This window comes from Helicoverpa zea, chromosome 25, assembly GCF_022581195.2.
Source record: "Helicoverpa zea isolate HzStark_Cry1AcR chromosome 25, ilHelZeax1.1, whole genome shotgun sequence".
In the NCBI taxonomy this organism is placed as follows: Eukaryota; Metazoa; Arthropoda; class Insecta; order Lepidoptera; family Noctuidae; genus Helicoverpa; species Helicoverpa zea.
This window is the reverse complement of record NC_061476.1, coordinates 447834-461672: the sequence shown is the minus strand read 5'-3', so window position 1 is coordinate 461672 and position 13839 is coordinate 447834. Positions and strand designations below refer to the sequence as shown.

The following is a 13839-nucleotide window of genomic DNA, read 5'->3' as shown; positions in this document are numbered from 1 at the left end:
GAGCTCTTCGAAAAGAGAAACCCACTTACTGCCTGTGGATAAACCAGTGGGCATGTGCCTACAATGCCTAGCGGTGAAATGAGTCCTGCTCATGGCCTGTATTTATAGGCTGTGTGTAAGACGATTTGTTTTACCTAATAGTTTACTGCCAGCGCCACTGACAAGCCACGAAATGTATTTAGAGGTAGTAATCAAAATTCAAATTTCATAATATCTTCAGTAGGTAATTACTTTGATAACCCCCAGCAAACAAACAGTAATTAGGCCTCTTACAAAAACACCTACAGACTTACAAGCCACATGGTAGCTACATACATTGTAAAGCTACGATAACACGTTATCGCTAAAATGCGTGCACTGAACATGTTTCCAAGCGTACAAATATATTATTATCTATCATTGTAATTTCACCGTATCTGATACGGCGTGCCTCCTTGAGCCATTGTGCTCCAATTCTCGGCTGTTTGCACGTCTTGTGGCACCATAGATAACGCAAAGATAATATAATATATCGCATGTTGTTATCGTTAGTGAAGTGAAGTTCAATGCCGATGTGAGATGCATTGGCAGATTTTTTTATAAGGTATTCATTTTTGAACGCAACGAAATTGTTTTACGTACCGATGATGAATTAATTGATGCCTTGAAAGGTCCTTGAAAGACGGAAGACAATTATTTTTGTTTCGTTCCATAGAATAAAAAGAATATTATTTGGTAAACTACCAATTTCAGTATTGAACCACCTACCCAAACAAAGGACATCGCCCAGCAATAAATATTTTCGATTTTGCAAATTAAACTTCGAATAATATCGTGGAGTTGTTGAGATACGATGAGCAGATAATAAAATATCGAGATGCCCCACAAATTCGGGACTTCATTGTCCCCAGCCCACCGACTCGAAACAATGGGTCCAAACAATTTTCGCCCTAGTTTTCATCCCGAAAAGTGTAAAATTTCATAAACATCATGAATTAAAACTGGCCACTTTTTAATTAAACATTTTTCTGCACTCAAAATTGTTGCTGAAAAGTTTTTCAATAAAGAGAAAAGACTAACCTGTTTAACGATCAGCCTCGCGACCCTGGGGCTGGCGAATGTGACGAAGCCGTAACACTTGGAGACGCCAGCTCTGTCGTAGATCACCCTGGCTGCTGTGACCGTCGCGAACCCTGAGAAGAACTTCCACAGGTCCTCATCAGTCGTGGTCAAAGAGAAGCCTCCCACGAAAATTCTATTGTGTATAACTGTCCCGAATTTAGGAGCATCTGATGGAGGCAAGGTGTCGTCCGTATCGTCATCAGGGGAGTTCAACAAAGCCTTCAGCTTCTCGTGGGGGTCTGCCGTCTTCCTGTTATTCGCCGTGCTTTCTTCAACCATATGAGCGCAACTCGCAGACTCACTCCTTATGTACCTCTTAACACTTTCCATTGTTTCTAACACTTTAAAACACTAATATAACATGTTCCCTTGTTTACTAAACTAAAATCTCTAGCGGCAACTAAAAGGGCACTGGTATTCACGAAAAAACAACTGACTGTCTTTCACGCGAGGTTTTATCGATTACGGTAGCACTTGTGTTGTATAGGTGGGCTCCAGACTTGCGCCGTACGGACCACGACGTGACTGACACACGGACGGTATTCGAGTGATGTTTCGAAAAAAAACAACCGAGATAACAGTGTGTGATTTGAGATTTTTTTAGATACGCACTATAAATAGTGTTTGAGCTATTGTCGACCGCTATTTTTACTAGGCGAGGGAACTAGGTCAACAGTTGACACCTAGCGGATGAATATTCTTAATGGTTCTTAACTAAGTTAAGTTTAGTTTTGGTGTGTTAAGTGTAGGTGGCGCGGACGTTATCAAGATATCAGCTGCTCTGCTATTTATCAAGAAACAAATGATTGGGATTTTAATAGGCTAGGTTTGGATAATAACGCTTCGCACACGCAAATTAATGTTTTGCTTAAGATGTAATGGTAACTTTACCCGTGTTCTTTTTGATATTTTTAAGATTAATGAGAAAACTCTGTGGATCCCAAAAAATATGAAGATAATAAGGCACTGATTTTATTTATTCGTCTAGTTGCACTGTGGCACTAAAATGCAATAATTAAACGCAATATGACAGCTGATGAAAGTGTGACACATAAGAAAATCTCCACTCGATGTGGGAGTTGTGTAGATAAACAAAGATGTTGTACATACATTGAATCGCTGGATACCAAAATCAAAATTGCAAAAAACTGAGATAATTGTCAACATAGCGAGACTTAACTAAATAACTATGTGAATATTTTACATGATATAAAAATACAAATAGTTCAAAGTAACAAACAATGTATGCCAGTAAAAAGAACAGCGATCGTCAATTTAGGGGTAATTCAAATTCTTAGTATGGCAACATAGCTAGGAAAACGTCAATGTCAGTACGTCGAGTCGGGGAAGCTGTTTGCAATTTTTTTTGTTGTTTGGTTTTCTTTTCCTTGTGCTAATTTCGTTTCAAAAGTTGATGAGTGCTATAAAATTAAAACTGAGGTGAAATAACTGATGTTAGTGGAAACAGCTACTAATTTGTGGCGTTGTGTACACGAGATAATCAAGTTATGTGCTAAGAATTACTTGTAATTGGATAATAAAGTTTCAAGAGTGCACTTACTGCAGTGGTAAGTGTATTTATGTTGTAACTGCGGTCCGTAACATCCTCAATTATATCAATAACCGTAAAATTTACTTGTTCACATTGTATTTCTTGAAAATTCATTGGGAACTGCAATGGCGCGAATTTCCGTCTATATTTCGTTGCTACCTCCATTTTTTCGCAAATAATCTAAGGCCTGTTTTCCAAGCCGGTTGACGAATGTACTTGTTGTCAGTTTTGTGTATAAATAAAGCGGGTAAACCGGATTTCGGGGGCACAAGACTGCCTTGTAATGTGTAAACAATAATATACTCAGTCGCGTTTGACATAAGACTGACATTTGCATGTTATTTTGGCACTATTTTAGCAAAAAGTAAAAGTTTTTCCATACAATGACATTTTTTTAACATTACATTGTTTGATATTTCAATGTTATAATATTAATTTCTAATGCAATACATACACATTAAGTAATCATAAAGAAGTATGTTTATTATTTTTTTAAGTGCAGTTCTCAAGGTGCCTTTTTGTTGTAAACAAAATAGTTTAATAGTGCTATTAACCTTTTTGCTATTATTATAAGAGATTCTGCATGCTAGATATATATCTCTATAACAACTAAAGTCTAGTGTAGAAGTGTGGTGTACTATGAATTAGACTTTTCTGTATGTTACCAGGTTGTATCTCATGAACCGTCACCGATTAGATAGTTGAAATTTTCACAGATATATTTCTGTTGCTGTTATATAAAACTAGAATATGTTAGGGGGTCCCTATTCAAAACATGCAATTTGTGTGCTTTTTTTATAGACAAAAAAGTTCTATACCGAACCCTTCATGCCCATGGCTGAACGTAGACCCCTCTATTTATTCAAAAGATGCGGCTTATTATAAAACTTGTGGCAAATGTTTTGATTTCATTTTTAAGAAATCCTTGCTCATATCTTAATGCAATGAAAGAAAATGTAAACAAATGTCTTCTTGGAAAGCCAAACACTAGATGATTCCTTACTAATCATGTCTTGTACAGGATATATTTATTTTTTCAATTAGTAATTTAAAGAAAACTGTTTATCCTCTTGTATTTTGCTAATTATAGAACAATAGAAAATCAATTGCATTTGCGTGGATCCACGTTTTCAGCATATAATGAGTTAAAAGAAGTTTAGTGTGTAAAATTCCTTATGAGGTTTTATAATATACTACACTACACTATTACGAACACTTGATTCCATGACATGATTCTTAATTTTCAATTATATTTTTTAAATATTTAAATATCATTTACGATATTTCCCATATTGTTACAGAAACCACTTGTGTAAATATACTTTTAATATTTTGCATTTTAATGAGACCTTCCTTCTTAATTTATGTTCAGCTGCCATTTAATTAATTATTATTGTCATTTTATTGTGTTCATAATGGACGTTTTACTATTATCTAGGTAAGCAGAAAACCATTGTTGAGTAAATATTTGCTATTGTGGAGGTCATGGTTATTATATCATAGTGATATCAGGTTAAAAGTTTATTTTAGATATTAGGCTACCTACCAGGGGTACTAGATTGTTTGAAAGGGTAACAGCAGACCTGGAACATGGTGGGATTTAGTCAGTGAGCTTCTGACACTCCCTCGCTCTGCATCATTAATGACCCCTCCAGCGGGAGGGGTCATTAATGGGTCATGATTATGATTTCCCACCAAATAACTAAAAAAACAATATGAGGCTAACCTAACCAAACTAATTGAGTACATTTAATTAACTTAAGAGATTTACAAAATGACTGGTGCACTAGGAGTTCAAGTCAGTTCATACCGGCTACTTCGGAATGACTCAACTCGGTGGATGTTGTGCAATCTAGTGCTAGTTTGCTGGGTATTCCCATTTGTCCTATACAAGTACACTGGGAATATAAACTAAGTACATGCAGGATATTGATAGGAACTATCGCCAATAACTAGCTAGAGTTATATATAATTTTAGAAACACAGCTTCACGCTTAGTGTTAAAATAACGTAAGTATCTTTTTTTAAAGGTAGTTTAGAGACTATTTGAATTGTAGTATTATTTTTATCTGTTAATCTTTTTATTTGAAGTTAGTTAGTAGTCTACTAGGTTAAAAATATTATTCGAAACATACCTATACAGTGACTTTATATGTAAGTTACCCTTGCAATGTAGAATGTCTGAACCAATAAAGGTTTTTGAAAAGAAGGCACATAGAAACTTGTTGTCGGTTACATCTAAGCTAAACATATTTTTCTATTCAGATCCATGATGATTTCCCTTGGGTGGAAACGCGGGAAATAGTTGTTATTGTTGGTTAAGCCTCATTCATACTTATATTATAAAGCAAAAAAGTTTTTATAGCAGGAACTACTGATTGAATTAGACTATAGGCTACTTTTTATCCGGATACGTGGAGTATTTCCACGGCGTAAACCACTGGAGGAAGCTGATATACAATAATGCCGAAAATCACTTTACAACTTAATATGTGATGTCCAGGTTTATTACTTGCCAAGCAAAACGGACAAAAGGACCATTTTTTTTAGTTTATTTAAATCCTTTTTAACAATAGATCAATACATTAAAATTTTATTACCGCAGGTACTGAGTCATTGAGTTATTTCTGGAGTTTAGTGCTGAATGCATTCATCAAACTCAAGGTTTTCAGGTGTTGTCCTCGCGAAGCCGGTCAGTGTGTAACAATGATGGCTTGACGGCTGACGAGGTGTTTGTATTACCTTGACAATGAAATATTATAGAGGTACATCCTGACTATGGTAAAAGTTTTGCTCATATTGTACTTACACAGTTTTTGCATAAGTAGTGGCTAATATCCTTGCTCAAGGTCCAAAGAATGACTTTTTTTCTCAGAATTTGGTCAATTGAATAAAAAATCTTCTGAGGTGTTTGAGGTTTTGCGCTTTTAACGTTACACTTTATTCCTGCTGCGATTAACAAAAGCCTTCCTTCTATTAAAAGCCACCAATGACTGGTCTTTGAGTTTCACTACATTGCGAAATATAATCCTGGAACCCAGCATCAAACCAATCATAAGTGTTTTATTTCGCCTACATGGTGTATTAATAATACAATATCTTGTTCTCATCGATGCAGACTACCTGGGCCTTACTACAAAAACTTTAAACCCTGTTTTACCCTTGTCTAATAAAATTTTGGCTGCAAAATGAACCATATGTCAACGTCATAATTTGACATTTTTTTAGACAACGCATAAACTGACGTTTAAAAGTTTTTGTGGTAAGACGGCCTATGTTTAGATTTCGCAGCAGACACTTGGAATCTTTCAAGTGGTCCTTATACGCAGCTATTTCGCGTTAAGTTCTGAATAAACTTCGACTTGCAATAATAATAGTTAGAAAATACAAGCTGTCATTTGAACATCTTTGGCAGTCGTTAAGTTCCTCGTTTCGTCGGGTAGTCAGAGGCCAGTAAGTCTGACAACCAGTTTTACCAAGGGGTATTGGGTTGTCCAGGTAATGTGGTTGAGGAGGTTAGGTAGGCAGTCGCTCCTTGTAATAAACTGGTACTCAGCTAATTCCCGTTACACTGGAAGTCGACCCAGACATAGTTGGGAAAAGGCTAGGCAGATGATGAGTGACTACTAGTAGGCTCTACTGCTGATGAACACCCACTATTGATTTTCGGGAAGAGGCAAGTGTAGTGTGTAAAATTATACTATTATCGAAAATGTGATCATAAAGTCTATTTATAAGTGGCCTTTTCCATTCCAAAACTAAAAACAAACTCAGACTGAAGTGATCAAGAATTTATTTTAGTTTGTTATTTTAGCTCAAAATAAATTATTAGTAATCTTAATTATGGACCGGTTTTTGATAAAGGTTTGCCTCAGTTTTGACAGGGAGACTTGACACTTTTATTCATATCAACATTTAATATTTGAAGCAGGTGACCGGATATATGTAATACTAGCTTCCGCCAGCGGCTTCGCCCGCGTGGTGTGTTGATAAAAAGTAGCCTGTGTTAATCCAGGGTATCACCTATCTACATACCAAATTTCAATCAAATCGGTCCAGCCGTTTTTGCGTGATTGAATAACAAACATACATCCATACATTCTCACAAACTTTCACATTTATAATATAAGTAGGAAAGTAGGATATAAGCAGGATTTTTTCGAAATTGCCATACACCATGTTATTTCTAAAGTACTAGCTTTTGCCAGCGGCTACACCCGCGGCCCGTGAAGACTTCTGCACTCAACGCCTTCGATAAATGGGCTATTTATTATTTAACACTGAAAAAAAATTCCAAATCCGACCAGTAGTTCCTGGGATTACTTCATCTTTATAAAATTAATATAGATTATTTCGAAGAAATCCAAATGCCCTTTCACCAATACGCATATAAAATGACATCACATTTTTTCTCACCCTATCTCAACAATTAAAAGTCGTGGTGGCCTAGTGGGCAAAGAACCAACTTCTCAAATATGAGGGCGCGGGTTCGATTCCAGGTCAGGCAAGTACCAATGCAACTTTTCTAAGTTTGTATGTACTTTCTACGTATATCTTAGACGCCAATGGCTGATAAAAAGGTGAAGGAAAACATCTTGAGGAAACCTGGACTATAAAGTCTGAAATCGCCAACCCGCACTGAGCAAGCGTGGTGATTAATGCTCAATCCCTCTCCGTGTGAGAGGAGGCCTGTGCCCAGCAGTGGGACGATAAAAAGGCTGTAACATAACATACATCTCAACAATTAAAAAGCTATCACTGCTCAACAAACAAAGATGACAAGTAACGTTACTATGTATATTGTTTACTTTAGTCCGAGTGACGTTTGTTTGTTCTCCTCTCAAGGTACTTGTCCTGTGGGTTATCGAGTCTGAGCTGACCTTGTGACCACGTAGTTAATGTCCGCTGTACTTTATTGAGGTCTCGAAGGACCAGTTACTTAGGGACATAAGGACCAGTTTATGACGAGTGTAGTTAAATGTTTGTTTGTTGTTTTGATATGGTTTAGCTGAAGTGGAATACGGGTTTCAGATTTTTCGCATAAACCTACAAAGAATAGGTGAAATAAAATGGGGCAGCACAAAATTGCAAAACCAAAATAATTTTGCGCAGAAAAAATCGATCTAACTAGACGATCACTTGTGATAGTTAAGTAGTCTGTATAAGTTAATTCCGAGTGAAAAGAATATTTCGAGTGAAAAGAACTTTAATATAATCCCTAATTACCAGTTTTCTTTTAGCACTTAAGCAAAGGTATTCTAATCGAATTAAGTCTAGGGCCCAATGCACACAGTAAACGTGTTTGGGGTCAGGAATATGTTGATAAAAAAGTACTCAGTAACCAGACTAGCTACTTTTTAAAAAGATAATAGTGCAATTAATGTAATTATTGCTAATCAACATAGTTTCAAGAGGTTAATGTATTGCACATAGATAATGCAAGTCACGTTCTGAAAGGTGAGAAGAGAAAGTATTCGTAGCTAAAGATAAAAGGGAGAAGGTACAAATAATATCATCTGTCTAGCCTTTTCTCAACTATGCTGGGGCTGGCATCCAGTATAACCAGCAAAGATGAGAACCAGTGTTCGAACGACTGCCTATCAGGCCTCAACCCAATTGTATGGGCTACCCGATACCCTTTGGTAAAACTGGTAGTCAGACTTTTTGGCTCCTGAATACCCGTAACGACTGCCAAAGATGTTTTTATGATAGCCAGTATTCCTGAATATGACTTGTAGTTTTTTTTTGTATTTTTTGTTCATTGTTATATCATATATATATCTCACACGTGCCTAAGTAAGCACTAAGAATTGATAAATCCTTATCTACTCCCCATATTATCCTTATTGCCTTAATTTTTCTTATCGTTTACGCTTTCATTATAATCTAAGGATAAAGATATTATAGGCAGTAACTTAAGACCTACATATGCAGTGAATGGGGCAATACCGTAATTGCAATTTGAAGAATCCATGCTTAACTTCAAAAAGACATTCATGTGTGTGTTCCGACTGACAAATTCTTATAATTGATTGAACATAGGTGAGTACACTTTGCAATTTCAAAGTGCTCAAGACTATTGTGTTTTGTAGATGCAGTAAAAAGACTGTCTTACCAAAGTCCGACAACCAGTCTTACCAAGGGGTATTGGGTTTCCCGAGTAATTGGGTTGAGGAGATCAAATAGGGCAGTCGCTCCTTGTACAACACTGGTACTCAGCTGCACCCGGCTAGACGAAGCCGACCCCAACATAGTTGGGAAAAGACTAGGCAGATGATGATGATACAGTAAAAAGACACATAGGTAAACGAGGAAATATAGCACGTTTGGTGTTTTCATTCGGATGGAACGACGCAGTTAGTTTAACACGTGTGATTACAAAATCTGGGCTGAAATAGTGATTCATTATATCAATCATCGGCGTGACGATAAAGACACATCATAGTTAGATTACCGAAGGATTAGTTGTTGAATTAGAAGCTGTGAAAATAGCTTTAGATATCAGGATCAATTTACATACTTTACATGTCATGGAATTGTTACAATGTACTGACATTTAAAAACTTTAAAATCACGAGTATCATTTATCTGACAGTTAACACTATATGCTAAATAAAGGCTACTTATAATTTCTCCAAGATATTATTGCTATCCGAGGCCTACGAAACCGAAAGTTGAAGTTTGTGTCAGAAAAGTTCCTGATGAATGTTCCTGAGGCTATTAATTTATTAATAATTTTACGTTTAACAACAATTGTTATGGCTGGCTCTTATCACACAACCGCATCATATGGTACTTCTGCGTTTGTGCTCAACTATAACGAAAGTGTTGCGAGCAACTCACGCGCAGCATTCTAAACGCACTAAATTAAATGTACTTGAACGCGTTTTTGTCACCTGTTTTCATGTACCTCCTAGACTAGTGCTTGTTACGGTTTCACTCGCATCTGTTTCGTGAACGTAGATAACATATGATGATCTTGTATGTCCTCCTTAATCAAATATCTTATTACTGTCTAGCTCTCCTCGGTTCCTACTTGCGCCCTGAGGGAAACTTCCCTCATCAGGATAAAAAGTAGCCTATGTACTTCTTCAGGGTGTGTCACCTGTGTACATAAAGTTCATGTCGATTCAATAGTATTGGCCTGAAAGTCGGACTGACAGACACATTGATATTATGTACTTGGAAGAATGATACATTCGTTTTACCGGGATATGGGAGAGAGAGATTTTATTGAGGTAGGTACACGGAGAAGTTCATAGAAGAGCAGCTCTTGTCAAATAACTTTGCCTTTCTGAAGTTGGCTTCTTGTAACTGCGCAATAGTCAAAATATAAGACCAAAACCGCATTGCATAGGCGCTCGTCGCCAATGGCTGACAAGGGTAGTTGACGAGAACCTGAGTATTTTTTACTAGGTAATACTTGAAATATAGCATTGTTGTTTATCACATAAGTTGACGGCGAACGCAGACACTCTTGCGCAACGCTCCGATAGGGCGTGAGTCATATGTTTCGGTGCGTTCGGTACAACCGTCTATCGTCCTTCTCGCCCGAGATGTGTTCCAATTAAAGTAATCTGAAACCTTAGGATACCTGTATATTTTTTGTTGTTTTAAGGAAAATAATGCTTAAAATCCGTAACGGAGTAACTGCGCAGTGACTTGACCAGATTAGTGTTCTGGTAGTAAATAAATTGGCGTAAAAAAATGAGTTGTTGCTTGAGAGTTTGTTGCGCAATTTCCTCCATGCATGCATTTAATGCGTTGGAATGTTCATATAATAAATGATTAAGACTATTAACTGGATAACACTTGACTATCCTACAGTTTATTTACAAGATATTAGAGTCGGACACTTAGCATGGTAACTGATGGGCGACGAAAGGACCTAATTTTACCCGTTGGAGATGCTGCCTTAAAAAAATGATATCCTGAAATATTTTTATAGGAACTGCTTGTATATCTACTAATTATCTAAAGAAATCATTGTCCTTATAGGTACCACCGCATGAAATCCCCCCAAATCCCCACGGTAGGGCTGGGCGCCAGTGATGGCGGGCGGCAGCGTGTGGTCGCGGCGAGTGGCGGCGCGCACGCGCACTCTGCGCGGCCTGGTGCGCGACACGCAGCGCGCACTGCACGATGTCGCTGATATACTGCACACAGGTAGGTAGAGCAGTGTTCTGTAACCCGCTAGTCTGCTACACTAGGGCTGGGCGCCAGTGATGGCGGACAGTCGTATTATACAGTCTCCTAAGGCCCGAGTTACACCGGAATGGCAGCTATCGAGAGCCGCGAGTGCGAAAACATCAACAAGATGCGCGAGGCGCGCGTCCGCCGCAAATTCCGGTGTGACTCAGGCCTAATAGTTGTCAGGCCCGTGTCCGCGGCGGCGGCGCGCGTTATTTCACTGCTCCTCATAGATAGTTACAAAACTGCTGTGGGACCGACCAGGGCCAAAGCCTACTATGGGTGCGGGATTGTTCGAAAAAGTTACCGCGGCCTTGGTACGTAAAGGGCTTAAAAAGGAACATGGTGGGTATTAGTCTGATTTTCCTTATGCCCTTAGTGTTCTACAAACTATTGTTCACAAAATGATGAGTACATTTAATGACCACTTACAAAAAAATCCCCTTTTCCTGTTCGTAACTCCGCGAACATTAAACTCACTGTGCTTATGACTTTATGACTATTATGACGTCACAGTGAGATCACCCATTCGCCATTAGTTTATTATTAGATTAAAGAAGCATTCTACTGGTTACTTTGCATATTGCGTAATAGATTAGTCCTTATTCATGCATGTGGAAAAGTGACCAAAGAAACGATATGGATGGATTATGTGAAAGTCAATATGACTGTGAATGAATGTTACTCGTAAGATGACGGCAGGTAAATGAGTGTGGAAGAAGAAAACATGCTGCGCGTATCCAAAATAAAATAGGGATAAGGGAGGATGGATGATGACTTACGTATGAAAAAGTATTGAAAAATTGTTTTAATTGCGAAGTTAAAGTATTGCTTCCCTTCACTGCCGGAAAATAATTAGTGACTGCAGCTATCCATGCATTTCCTAGTCCATTAGTTATTCATGTAGGTAGACATACATACTTAGTTATTTTTGAAGAACTCGTGGCTAAGTCAAAGTCGCCGGATCGGTGACTTGTCATAACTACGACGTTTACACTATGCATCAATGTTATGTAGGTACTTTGAACTTATCCTTCAATTTACTTTTCCCCCCAGATCCGCAAGTATTCACCACAGTCCAGGAAGTGGGCAACCAGTCCCAGCGCTGCACAGCATTAGTGCTGCTGGGCACGTCGCCATCAGCGCGCGCGAGGCTGCTGCACGCACTGCTGGGACACAAGCTGCTGCCGGAGCCGCCGCCGCGGGGGTGTCGATGGGTAAGGAAAATGAAAATCACGAGTAAGTAAAAAGATACTCATCCATCCTCCGAGCCTTTTCCCAACTATGTTGGGGTCGGCTTCCAGTCTAACCGGAATCAGCTGAGTACTAGTGCTTTTCAAGAAGTGACTGCCTATCTGACCTCCTCAACCCAGTTACCCGGGCAACCCAATACCCCTTGGTTAGACTGGTAAGTAAAAAGATGCTATAATGCAGATAGGTCAGGCGTCTTCTTCTAGGTCAAATTCGTAAGCTGGGCATGACCAAAACGATCAGTTACGAGTGAAATAACGACTTGAGGCGTTCTGGTTCTTTGGGACATCTCTCAGCAATTTTTCGTATTAGTCGTTATCGTTAAGTCCTCTCCAAAGAAGTTGTACAAGGGCGAAAGCAGTAACTTTCCTCGTCATGGTTTTATTTTCATCTTGATATCATTTTCAACAGTAAAATATTATATTCCTCTTCTATGTGTTGCTGGCGAGTTTATTGCGCCACTTCTTCCCAGCAAAAACACATAGGAAGTGGTGTGAAGGGTGGGAGGACGTTTTGAGGTCTTTTGTAAATTCGTTCAGAAAATGCTGTTTTCCAGTAAATTTTGAATAAACGATTTTTGATTTCTTCTTCAGGTGCGCATCCAATACGGCAGCGGCAACCAGCGGCAGGTGCACTTAACCCTCGGCAACTCGGAGTTCGAGCTGGTTGAGGAGCTGGAGTGCAACAAGCGGCCCTGGGATACACTGCCCGTTGAGGTGAGGATATGTCAGATTGAAGTGTACTTGTGCACTATAATGCCTGTCCTGCGCAGTTGGCTGATCCCTTTATATGAGAACAGCCGAGTTTTCGTTAAGTTTTTGTTTGAACATTTGGGTGAAGTAGTTATTTTCTGTATAATTATTTTCTTTAGTTATTTTCTGTAGAACCGGTACATGAGTCAATGTAAAATACTTGAGTTCAGCTGTAAAGATTAGAGATAGCACAGGTTTCCAGGTATTCGGAAAATGGTTTTTATAGGTGGATAGCATATCTATCTGCTAGATTTGTTTAGTACAGAAAGGAATTTGACAGTAGGGGGCTAGTCAAAAATTCTATCTTAGTAAGCAGGCCAAAATATAGATAGGTTATTGAAGCATGAAATCACACTAACGATTTTATTTTTATTTTCCAGGACCTAATAAGACAAGATAAGACTGATCTCACAACTATTTTAGAAATTGAAATAAATAACCAATTCCTGAAGGATGGTCTCCGGATCATTCTGCCTCCAGACCTGGAGGTAGACCCAGGAGCTTCCAGTCACCAGACATTGAAGAAAATCCACGCAGAATTGTACTCAAAACGGGACAGCATTTTAAAGAATTTTAATCCCGTATATTTGTATGGTATTGATAAGATTGGAAAGAATATATTTAGTGAGAATATTAGTGGGACTATAACTACTTCGAGAAGTGAGGAGGATTTTTGGAATACTTTCAATTTGTACTCTATGGCCAGAGTGCAAAATAGTGGTGATGTTGGTGAGAGTGGGGATGGTGATAAAAGTGAAGTGAAGAGAGAGTGGAGTGGGAGTAGGGAGCCTGCTGTGTTTTCGGGGGAGGTGAGGATTTTTGCTTACTTTATTCTCAGTCTTAATGGCTTTGCTATGGGAGTCCATCAATTCAATCCTTATGTTAATAATCAAGCGACTTTTCTCGTAAGAAAGTTTTAGTGTACATTCGATTTTATACTATTCTTCAATTTCATTAGGATCTGTCTTCATTAGAAGATAGGATTTACCTCCA

At 38.3% G+C, this 13839-nt stretch overlaps 2 protein-coding genes across 2 annotated transcripts in view; one reads left to right on the top strand and one right to left on the bottom strand.

Moving 5' to 3' along the window:
* The window catches only part of LOC124642650 (protein boule), a 41508-nt gene extending 39728 nt beyond the window's left edge, over positions 1–1780 (bottom strand). The window contains exon 1 of the mRNA XM_047181206.1: positions 1060–1780. Coding sequence (XP_047037162.1) covers positions 1060–1431 — 372 coding nt within the window. The 5' untranslated portion in view covers positions 1432–1780. The remainder of the gene's footprint in view (positions 1–1059) is intronic.
* Positions 1781–2414: 634 nt separating this feature from the next.
* LOC124642639 (dual serine/threonine and tyrosine protein kinase-like) overlaps positions 2415–13839 on the top strand; it is a 48018-nt gene continuing 36593 nt past the window's right edge. The window contains exons 1-5 of the mRNA XM_047181187.1: positions 2415–2669; positions 10652–10819; positions 11900–12060; positions 12688–12810; positions 13227–13655. Coding sequence (XP_047037143.1) covers positions 10705–10819; positions 11900–12060; positions 12688–12810; positions 13227–13655 — 828 coding nt within the window. The 5' untranslated portion in view covers positions 2415–2669; positions 10652–10704. The remainder of the gene's footprint in view (positions 2670–10651; positions 10820–11899; positions 12061–12687; positions 12811–13226; positions 13656–13839) is intronic.